This window comes from Rhagoletis zephyria, unplaced genomic scaffold (genome assembly GCF_001687245.7).
Source record: "Rhagoletis zephyria isolate East Lansing unplaced genomic scaffold, Rhagoletis_zephyria_1.1 Rzeph_scaffold_00250, whole genome shotgun sequence".
Classification (NCBI taxonomy): Eukaryota; Metazoa; Arthropoda; class Insecta; order Diptera; family Tephritidae; genus Rhagoletis; species Rhagoletis zephyria.
Genome location: NW_016157334.1, coordinates 352,586 through 364,903, shown reverse-complemented (window position 1 = coordinate 364,903; position 12,318 = coordinate 352,586). Strand labels below are relative to the sequence as shown.

The following is a 12,318-nucleotide window of genomic DNA, read 5'->3' as shown; positions in this document are numbered from 1 at the left end:
AGCCACAATAACATTGACAAATACATAGTTTAGGAAGAGCCTGCCTGAAAGTATACAAAAAAGCAAATGTATGTATAGAATTGACAACAACAACCACGCTGTCGAGTTTATAATAGCGGCAAATCAGCTGCACTTGATAGTAGTTGGTTGAATAAGGAAAATGAATTAGCAACAAAAGTTTACGGAATGTACATAGCTCAGTGGTTAACGCTTCTGACTTTGAACATTGATTACGCAGGTTCGATCCCTGCTGAAGTCTAGAAAAAAGAATGTCTGATGAGGAGATGTGGTGATCTCCGAAATAGTGCTATAACTTCTACCGCTTAGACTTTGTTGTTTTTTCAATTTTTCCTAATAAACAATCGTGGTACAAAGCTCAATAAAAAATATTAAAAATAAGTCATATTGTTAAATAAAACGCTGAACTGAAAACGTAGAGTCTGAAATCTCATTACAATTCTTAACATAGGTTAAGGCCAGTACCCAGAACCCTCGCCCAAAGGTACATATGTATGGATATATAAGCTGACCTCGACACATGTGCTTTGGCTACTGGTGTTTGGTTTTGGGTATTCCCTTTGGGTCTCGTTTGCACTGTAAATGCTAGTCACCGGGCAAGTAAACCCGTTTGTCCTTTTACTCTGAAAAATAAAAGTAATTGTTAATTACTAGTAATATTTGCTTTCTTTCACAAATTACCCGTTCTGCTTGCGTAATAATCTTCGTCAGTATATGTACATCAATGAGTCAAGGAAAGGAAATGTGGATATGAATGACCCTTCCAATAGAGTTAATGAATTTTCTTCATTGTCATGTATGCATACCAGGGTTCGGACTCCTGAAAGTTTTCAGAAGAAATCACTCTAACAATCGGAGTAAAAACAAAGTTCATAGCAGTAGATTTTCATTTTTTTTTTACGCATTCATACTAACACAAAATTGGAGTATTTCACAAGAGGATCTAGTAACAATTTTTTACTTAAACCGAAAACAGCTCATGAAAATTTTGTTTTAGTTTGTGTATGAAGTCAGAATAGTTAAACATGTTAATTTTACGTTATATTAAATAACTTCATTACGATTCTCCTCATCCGAACTTAGCTTTTTGTCTCAAATTAAAATTTTCTTTCTGGAGTATATGCAAAAAAAAACGGACTAGAGGAGTAAATCTAAATACTTTTTTCAACGCGTACGTAACCCATTTCACAACGGAGTGGAGTCTGAGTATTGTTTTAAACATTCACAGGTGTACACGTTCCACATTGGAAAAAACAGCTGTTGGATATATGTACTTAGGAGTGTTCGCTATGCAACTGCCAGTAAGAATTAGCCAGTAACAAAATTCAGAGAACAAGGTACCTTACTCTCCTAAAGAGAGAAACTTACTAAGTTTTGCGCGAACAGGAATTAGCAAACATTAGCAAGCTTCACTGCCAGCTGGCGTCCACGGTTGCATTTGGAGCATAATCAATTTTTTTAATTATTTCAGGCAGAGTTGCCAGATGTGGAGATTTTGCCCCATTTTTGGGATTTATGAAACCATTTGGGGATAGATTTTTTCGTTTGGGGATGTGGGGATTTTATGGGGATTTTTGTTTGGTTTAAAACTTTGATATTGACATTAAAACATATATTTTTCTGGCTGCCCATAAAAATTTCTCGCATAAAGATTTTATTAGTACATGCTTTTTGCGCGATATGTTTGTAAGGTTTTCCTAAAGCCGTCAAAGCATTATTCGGCGCAGATGTCTGCTTTGATTGGCTTTCACTGAACAAACAATTTTCTAAAAAATAAATGGTATTCTTTAGCTATTTGAGACCTGTACTTTACTACACTAAAAAAGTTTGATTACTTTCTGATTTTAAACTTTTATTTATGCTGTTTCTGTTGTAGATTGAATTATATTTTAAAAAATTAGTAAAAATAAATAAATAAACATATGTTGTAAAAACATATAACTTTGAATTTTGGTGCTAAATCTCTGACCATAGTTGTACGTATAACCAAATGACCTCATGCATAAATGTACATATGTACATATGTACGTATGTACGTATGTACATATAAATATTTAAATTTGTGAAAATGTGTAGAGAAAAGTATTCAAAACTGTAATAAAATGAAAACTGTGTTAAAATAAAAACTGTATTAAAATGAAAACTGGATTAAAATGAACTAACACAAATGTGAATACATACTTTTTTTATTTCTTACTAAAGGTGATTTAAATGGGGATTTAAAAGAAAAATGGGCATTNTCTTACTAAAGGGGATTTAAATGGGGATTTAAAAGAAAAATGCACATTTTTTGGGGATAACTGCGGCACGACATGGGGATGGGGTACAAAAACATTCTGGCAACACTGATTTCAGGTGGAAACCAAAACAGGACCTATACGTATATTTCTTCTTATTCTGACTTTCTTCAACATACGCTTCAATTTCATTGTGGAAGTTACTGTCGGATTTCTTATATCGACAGTGGTGTCGAGTGCGTTCCGATTACGAATACAGCTTTTTCAGCCGAGTACCTTTCAAATGTTTGGAATTAATTAAATGAATTGAATAAATGAATATTTACATACTTCTTTCATAGGTAAATCGCAACAAGATTGTTAATTTTTAAATTTAACGAACTCGTTGATTCAAATTAATGCTGACAAAAATGCAACCGTGTGCCACAATCCTGCTTGCAAATTCTTACTGGCAAAAATTTTCCCAGCACGAATTTGCAACTTCCCCTCCAAATGAAATGTCAAAATTGTGCTCTCTCCTTGCAAGTTTTACTGGGTTTTTGGCTAAACGAACACGATTTGGTAACAATTGGTACCAACTTGTACAAATTTTTTGCATAGCGAACACTCCTCTTACCATCGCACCATTTGCAAGAATGATAGAATACAAGATTGCGCCGTCCTGGCCGTTGACATTTGTGTACCACAAGTAAACAAAGAATGGAGCGAAAAGAAGGACGAGTTGAAACAGCCAAAACAGTTCACTTTACAGCAAAAAACGTTTTTAATTTTGCTAAATGCGAAAATATTGCATTTTTCACCTAATCTATTAGCGAATAGTGAACGTTTTAGTGCACTCCATTACTTTGCAATTGAGGCTGCTGCAGCAAACGTTTTAGTGCACTCCATCGCTTTGCAATTAAGGCTGCTGCTGCAAACTGCGGCAGCATCTCAGCGGGATTGATTAGCTAACTTGCTAAAGGGGGCTGCTTGGAGCAAAAGCGAAATCATTTTGATGAAATTCTGTCAATATAACAAAAAAGAAACATTTCAGGAACGGCTTTGCCGCACCCTATATACACAAAACGCAGCGATTCGTCGAAGCGCTACACTTCCATCTACGCATCTTGCATCTTGACGGCTGTCGCAATTTAACCACAGCACTTAATTTTATTAGTTTTTACGCAGTCTTCAACTCAAAAAACAAGGCGAACACTTTCTCTAAGAAATAACTATGTACAATTAAAAAACCTTTCGGAGAAAAAATAAAATAAAAATGATTTCAGTATATTGCTGGTCACTACAGCGAGAAACTGATGATACTGAATTAAGAAAAAACGGTCAAGAAAGCATTTGTGAGTAGTATAGTCAAAAATAATATTTTTGAAAAAATTTTGTTTTCATAAAAAGTTTTATAACTCGGTAAACTTTCATCTGATTTTTGAAAATAAACACCAGTTTTTTAAATTTAGTTTTACAATAAATTTAGGACTGGTATGGTTTTCTAATAAAATACTGCGTAAAAACCTCACCTAATTTTAATAAAGCAAAAAAAGTTAAAAAAAATGTGTTTGCTGGGTAAATACAGACAGATCTCTTAAGGCTTCTTTATTATCTTTAAACTCGGTTCATAATCAACAAGTTACAGGTTTATATGTGCGCAAAAGTACGTATCAAGTATCAAGATTTTGGGGGTGTTTGGCAAGTTTCATATGTATTTCGATTCTGGTTTTACTCAAAAAGACCTACCAGAAAATGTACATAACTTCCCATGTATTTCTGCTTTGTGCTTTTTTGTAGCACTGTGTAATAGGTTTGTTCCACACGAGGCCGCGGGATTCCGCGGGTGCCCAAAACAGCCCAGAAAGCGTTCCTCACGCTATAAAATGTCTTCTTCTTCGTGCCCGAAACACAAAAATGGAAAATAACACAGAATTTTCTGAAAATGTAGTTATTTGCTCATTTTATTAGCCATATAAGATTAATACACATAAAATCGTTATTTAGAGCTGATTTGTTGATTCCGGGCACGAAATGTAGTTTTTGCCTTCCTCACACAGTTTTGGCACGTGTTGATACATTTCTGAAAGCTCAGTTAGTTTGCACTTAACTTCGGTAACTTAACTTAACTTAATATTTTGGCCAACCTGTTATATGAGAAACCATGTTGGCGGTTAGTTAGAACTTACCGTAAGAAACTTAAGAACTTGTAGATTTTAGGTTCTTAAGTTACGGCCTTTCCGAAATTGAGAGCGGTGAGAGAATCAGGCTTGCCAGACTCTAGTTTTTGTATTTTTTTAAAAATAAATAAACGCAAACATTTTTTTTTTGCACGATTTTTTTTGATGTAGCATTTTAGGCGGCGTACTGTTAAAAAGCTGAAAAAGAAAATACAAAAACAAAATATTTTCGCTTTTGGCTTAAGTTGACGTGTTGAGTAATCATTGACAATTTCTTACGGTAAGTTAAATTAAGTTAAGTCTAGACTAACTGAGCTTTGACACTTGTGAGAGAGTAACTTTTTTTACGCCCGGAAAGCGTGTGAGAGAGTAACTTTTTTTACGCTCTAATTACCGTAACAGCCCGGAAAGCGTGTGGAACAAAGCTAATGATGGCAAAGAAATTCGTGTTTTACTCTCGGTCGCTCGTTAACGAATCTCTCTAGCTCAGATGACAGCTTTAAATTTGCTTTAAATCCAATGTGTTTAAAGCGATTTCCCACAGTTTTGATTTATACGTGACTTCACTGCGTAGTGTTTTGAAATCAAAGCCTTAAATAATTCCTTAATTAGAAAATATTTAAAAAAAAGTTTAATTTTAAAACTTATGAACATGCGTACCTTAAGAAATATAGTAGGAGCCATTATTTGCAGTTTGAGTGCTTTCAGAGTGATTGCAGTAGGTAAGATCATTTATTTGCATAAGCGAGATAAGCCAATTGCCAGTTTGTGTGTTTTATTTATAAACCGTTATCTATTTATTTTAACCCAAAAAAAGGCAGCAAGTAAACATAAACTGGAAATGGGTAAATGCATATGTATGTACATTAGGGTCATCCTTAAATGAAGGAAGCACATTTTTACATCAGATTTCCTAAACGTCTACCCCTACGTCGATGCGACTATAGTCGAAGATATCACACCAAAATTTTGGTCCCCATTGAAGTAGGTTAAGGCGTGTCGCATAGGGGTAAAATTTCAGATTACCCTATGAAGACGTCTTAGTCGACTCCAATCGGGAGATATTCTCGACTTTGATAGTATCGGTGTTGGGTATTAAATGAAAAAAAAAAATACTTTTAATTTTTTGGGCCCATAGAGGTAAATGGCCTTTGACCCCTTTGTCTTAACCGACTCCAATCGGGACCTAAATTTATATGTGATATCTTCGACTATGGTAGGTAGTATCGATTTTCGGTATTAGACGAAAAAAAATTAATTTTTTTTAGTCTGTATAGAGGTATCTGCACTTTGCCCCCTGTGCGTCACGCCTTAACCGTCTCCAATCAGAACCAAAGTTTATATGTGGTATTTGTGCCCGTGGTGTTACCGATTGAAGGGGCGAGACTGGAAAACATTGCTAATTTGATTTTTTAAGGACTACCCTAATGTGAATACATTAGACTGCTCACGCTGCATACATGCAAAGGAAATCAGCCCACTTCCCAAGCAAATTCAAAAGTTTGATGAGTTACACTGCCGGAACAAAGTATTGGCACAACAAATTTTCCACAATATATGCAACAATTTTCATTCTAATATTTTACAGATAATTTCGTATAAAATATGCTTCATTCTACAACAAAAATTATAAATACATAATTCCTAAACTTTGTGGGAAATTCGCGAAAATTCAGCAAGTTTTCATGAAAATTTTCAACTTTTTAATCATTTAAAATTTTTTTTCCAAAATACTTTATATGGAAAAAATGCAAAACCCCTTCAACAAAAAAAAAATCTCAAAAATCAACGCGATTTTTGACCAACTCCGAACTTGCATTTTTTTACTAGAATTTTATGGGCTGCAAAACTGCATACTCAAAAAAATTCTAAAAAATCGGATTAAAAAGTTGAAATTGAGTTGATCAAAAATTTGCTGAATTTTCGCGAATTTTGCACAAAGTTTAAGAATTATATTTTTATGTTTTTTTTTTGTTGATGAACCATATTTTTATACAAAGTTGGCGGAAAAATATTAGAATAAAAACTGTTGCATATATTGTGAAAAATTTGCTGTGCCAATACTTTGTTCCGGCAGTGTATATAATGTATAGTGTTAAAAATCACGCTTTCATGAAAAAATTTAGATCGTAAAAGTTTTTCACCAAAAAGGGCCTGAGAAGACAGAGAAATGTTATGGTGAGAGATCTGCGGCTTTTTAAAAAATTCTGATAACATACAATTTTTTAGTGCAAGTGAAAATGTGTTTGTGGGAGGATGGTTCCGTATGCAGAAGTCCACGTAAGTGGGAAAAACTTTTTACTGTCATTCACCTCGGAGTGGCCAGAAGTAATTCTTGTGCGTACGGTTCAAATCGCAACTCAAAACGTCCGAATATTTATATCCACGTATCCTCTGGGCAGCGACCAAACATCCGTTTAGAAGCGAGCTAAACGGAGAACGCGCAAAACTTCGCGTGTGCTGGGTTCGGGTTCTACCACGTTAACACCCCGCCCAATAAAAAGGAACGAAAAGCCTCGGATGAGACTAGAGGCTGACATCACTGTCATCCAAGAAATGCGATGGACGGGGCAAGGCAAGGTAAGCGTGAAGCCTTGCGACATCTACTACACCGGCAACGTAAAGGAGCGCAAATTCGGTGTTGGATTCGTTGGATGAGAGAGGCTCCGTCGCCGAGTACTAGCGTTCACCCCGGTGGACGAGCGTCTAGCCATAATCCGCATCAAAGCGAGATTCTTCAACATCTCGCTCGTCTGCGCTCATGCCCCGACAGAAGAGAAGGATGAAGTATCCAAGGATCTCTTCTATGAGCGCACGTACGAGCGCTGCGCCCGCCAATATCAAAATCGTGCTTAGCGACTTCAATGTCAGGGTGGGCAAGGAAGGAATTTTTGGAACCACACTCGGAAAATTCAGCCTCCACGATGAAACGTTCGACCACAATATATACAGCAATGAACCTTTTCCCAGTTTTGCACCAATTGGTCCCCGAGGAGTACTTTTGGGTTGTGTGCAGCGTTTTCGTTTTACGCACACGGCAACACTTACTGTGGGGAATTTCGCCTCATGATTAGAAAAATTTCTTTTCGAGGATAAAATAAACATAATTATATGTCATTTATGAACAAAATAATTATGCTTATATTCATGCTTCATGAAGAAATATCAATAGTTAAGTATGCAAATAATTAAAGCTTGTGTCTTATAAACTGGAAAACTCAAATCGTAATTATAGCACTGAATGGAGTCTTCTTAAAAATAAGTTTAAAATTAAGAAAAAAATGTTCATTGTAAGATTATATTTTTATGAAAAACGTGAATTTTGTGTTATTGTGTGAATTTATCAAGCAAAATTCTAAATTTCCGAATAAATAATAAGGCCATAAGTCTTTATTCCAAAAAAAAAAAATGTTTGTATAGTTATACAGACCCCAATGCCTGCCAGCGCATCCGCGCAGACAATTCATTAAGTACAAGTTTAAGTGACCATTACCGGGAGCTCCACAAAAAAAATTAACATCAAAGTATAGAATGTCACAAATATGAATCATACACATATGCAATAGTAATTGCTATGAATAGCTGCTGTATAAATTCAGGACATGCATTTGCTTGTAGACTCCGTTGGTTATGGCGGTCATACGTTCAGCCAGCAGCTCCAACATGATGAGTAGATTTTAGTGAGCCTCACATGCCACTGCCTCTGGCTACAAGCTGGATATCTGAATATTAGAAAATAAATAGCAATTATCTATTAAAATTATAAGAAAAGTTTGTTTACAAATTCACGTGCTCTTGCATTTCTAAGAAAAATACAAGTTCACCACTCGGATGACGATATGGACCGGAGCTGCAGTTTACGTAAAGTTACTAGCGTTTTCAGTATTTAACAGTTAATTATCATTTACGGTGTAATATAACAAGTTATACATACACTGAACTATGATAACACAGGCCTACACAATTTAAAAAAAGTTCAGACCCTGGGACTAGATTATACTTTTCTAAAGGCGTTTGTTGCGCTGAATCTGAATCCAGAACCACTTTTGCTCGATTGCCTCAGGTTTTCGAGATATTTGAGCCTAAACATGCGAAAACCCCGATTTTTAGCTATATTCGTCATGTATTTTCATCACGAATAGTTCGTTTTTTTAGAAAATTTAATAAACCATTTGAGAGCAAGATATTTCCGCTTGATAATGCTGTTTAACTCAACGAGAAATCTTGTTTTAAACCTGAGATATTGTCCATTGAAGTTTATGAGTTTTGCGACATTACTTCTTTGCACAAATGCTTGAAAGATACAACACGAAAAGAAACAGATTTGTGGTATACGTTTAGGCGTCTTTATTTACATAATGAATGTATGTATATGTATATTATCAGGTGCAATCCCGTATTCCTCGGACTCGGACTAGTAAAACTGTCAAAAAATAAAAATTTGCTCAGAGCGAGAGAGTAATATTGAAAAGTACGGGATCGCTTTCTAGTAAAAAATGGTAACTTCTGTCAACTTCAGCATAACCTCCAAATTTTGGTTGTAAATATTTGCTTATTTTGTATGTAAACACACTCAGCTCACAAATTTAAATAACCAAAAATACTTTCAAAGTCATTAGAATCCACTTAAACAAGTAACTAAATACTTTTCAACATGAATTAGCAGACTGCACTTTTCTTTTGTATACAATTTGGTTGCCAAACACACTACAGCTGATCGTTTGACACATTTACCAGAATTTACCAGCAAAAAATTCTCGGACTAAAACTGGTAACTTCTGACAGAGAGAGAACCATATTTACTCTCTTTTTTGTCCTCTCAATAGTCAGAGAGCCGAGTACGGGATCGATTTCCAGTAAAATCTGACTGATTCTGACTATTTCTGACTAGTCCGGACTCGTACGGGATCGCAACTATCATTTACATACAGCTGCGTGCACTTAATTAGAAACGAGGTTATCAGCACTTCATATATTTGAATAAATCCGCGAACTTTCTAGTAGCCTTTGATTATTAAATGTCAAAATACTTGAAATACATGCGAGAGGATTCATAGAAATTGTTTTGCAGTTTGCTTGAATTACAACGTTACTTGGTTAGTTTTTTCTTAGTTGGCGTCAGGAGAGCTCGTGCACGTAATTAGAAACGCGGATATTATTTTATATTATTTGACTATTTTAAACGGTAAACCATATTGTTTGATATTTTGTTATTTATCTAACATCCATCTATCATCCTCTAAAAGGAAAACATGGGAAAGAATAAGAGTTGCGACGAAAATACCCGAAAAATTATCGTACACATGCACAATGATGGAAAATCATATGGTTCCATTGCAAACAGTTTAGGCATATCCAAAAAGATGGCTTTAATGCTGTGCAACATTTCAAAAGATATTCCACATTTATAAATGTTCCACGAAAGCGTAGATCCAGAAAAACAACCGCTCACGAAACAGCCTCATAATAAGAGAATCTAAAAAATTTTCGCAAAAAACAGCAAATGAAATAAGAGCATCCGTATTTGGTGAAAATGAGAACAGACCTTCCAAAGATACAATAAAACGGAGATTAAGAGAGGCTGGGGTATTTGGCCGAGTTTCGCGGAAGAAGCCCCTTATAATTGAGAGAAATCGGAGAAGACGCTTGGAGTTCGCCATAAAATACAGCAATTGGACGGTTAAATAATGGAAAGGAGTGTTGTTTTCGAACTAAAGTAAATAGAATCTCATCTGATGGAAAAACGTATGTACGTCGCCCAAAAAATTCTGCTTACTATCCCAGATACACCCGCCCTACTGTTAAGCATGGTGGTGGTAGCAAAATATTTTGGGGGTGTATGTCATGGCGCGGCGTTGGGCCTTTACACCCGATTGATGGTATAATGGACAAATTCCAATACATTTCCATCTTCAACAACGTTCTCCTACCGTATGCTGAGGAAATTTTGCCTGTGACATGGATTTTCCAACAGGATAATGATCCGAAGCATACGGCTGGTGCAACAAAACAGTAGTTCTCTCAAAATTATATAAACTTATTGGATTGGCGTTCATGCAGCCCGGACTTAAACCCCATAGAGAATTTATGGCAACATGTAAAAAAGAAAATCGCAGCTCATAAAATCGGAAATTTTGAGGAACTGTATGAAAGGACCTTGAAGTCATGGAATGCTATTCCTAAAAGTGTGTAAGTTTTATTTTCTTTTTTGCGTAATATCGTAGTGTTTATTAAAATAAACTTTGTAAATGTTTTAGTTCGGAAATAAAAAAATATTTACGTAACCTACTATGCACAACCTCGTTTCTAATTAACTGCACGCAGCTGTATATTATATATCATGTATATCATATATATATAATGTATATTATATGTATAATATCAAATGAAATTCCTAGAGAATTTCTCATGCATTCATTTCTTCGTTAAATTCTTAAACGAAATAAGTTTTCTCTATGCACACGAGTTACATCTTAATACTCCCCTGCTTCTCTCTTACCTACTTCTCTTTTAATTACTTCCCTTCTACTCATCATTTATTTACATAAGTACCAGTAAAAGCTGAAGCACAACACCGGCGAACGGCAAATTTTTCGTCGCGAATGTTCGCCGAAATAATTAAAACACACTGATTTATATGAGAACGCGCACAATCAAAGCAAACGACGAAGTTTGCTCGACGACTGTTCGCGACGATAGATTTATTTCTATCGCCGCGGTCAACGGCAACGACAAAAAAAGGCCATGATGACCATACTTTAAAAGTTATCGTAATTTTTGTTTAAAAGTAAAATAATACACCTTATATTTTTCCATCAGAGATTAATCTAGTAAAACGTAAGTTTACTAGTAGTTATATTTAAAGACTATTTCTATATTTTAAACTTCTTCTTGCTGGTATTTTCCCTCTTCGTTGTAAAAGCTTCCTTCTTGAAACATGGTCACCTTATCAGCTGACAGCATTCAAACCGCTCGATACCGCTCTATTTGTGTTTCAGTAAGCGAATTAGCTGGGCGAAAGTTGGTCGTTGGCATCGCTCTGCTGGGCGAAATTTGCCGTTCGCCAGGTATTGTGTTTCAAGCATAATATAGTTTATCTCTTAGTTATTAAGCACCGTTAGTCCATAAGTTATTACGTTCGTAAGTAAGTTCTATAAATATAAGCGCATGTCTAGTTTTAAGTCCTGTTTGAATAATACTTTCGAATAAACAAGGTCGTCGGAATTTAAGTTCAAAAGTCGGTTGTTTTATTTCGGTACAAAGTTCAAGCATATGTTATTGGCACAGTCGAATCGAACCGTGAAGGAATTTAAATTCCCTGATACTACACAAAATATAGTGGAATATTCAATTCTACATAGAACTTTTTCTAAAGAACACATATATTTTAATGAAAAAAAAAAAACAAAAAAATCAAAAAATAAAAATAAAATTGTTTTCGTGAATCTTACACAAAAACAAAACACTAAATTAGTACAAAAGGAAATACAAATTTTATTAAACTAAAAATATAAGCATTGAAAAAAAAAACAAAACTAAAACCATATCGAGGGCTTATATTCAATACCCTCTATCTACAATTTTGATGAAAATGAGTTTTTGATGGTAACGTGAGCTCTTATTTATCCTTCAGCCATGACAATAATGCCAAACTTAAAATTTTGCTTTTATGGTATTATATTCTCATTTTGAAAAATCCACTATCTGCAATAACATTTTGTTACAAAAGCAAAATCCTCTATCTACACAATTTTGCTGGAAAATCGTTTTCATTACCATTTTTTGGTGGCAGGTCAAATAAAGACTGGGTAAGTTACATGTGCCGATGCATGTATGTATATGTTCCGGTAAAATCCGATCTTAGGTCAAACTAGTTTTGCCCAGGCTAAACTTGTTCTACCTAA

At 35.0% G+C, this 12,318-nt stretch overlaps 1 protein-coding gene across 3 annotated transcripts in view; it reads left to right on the top strand.

Moving 5' to 3' along the window:
• Positions 1–4,706: 4,706 nt before the first annotated feature.
• Positions 4,707–12,318, top strand: part of LOC108358413 (uncharacterized) — a 247,418-nt gene continuing 239,806 nt past the window's right edge. The window contains exon 1 of one of the 3 annotated variants that reach the window (XM_017609739.1): positions 4,707–5,136. In XM_017609739.1, coding sequence (XP_017465228.1) covers positions 5,061–5,136 — 76 coding nt within the window. In that variant the 5' untranslated portion in view covers positions 4,707–5,060. Of the gene's footprint in view, positions 5,137–11,076; positions 11,482–12,318 lie in introns of those variants that run through there. The other 2 variants (XR_001846769.1, XM_017609738.1) reach the window with 2 other exon arrangements.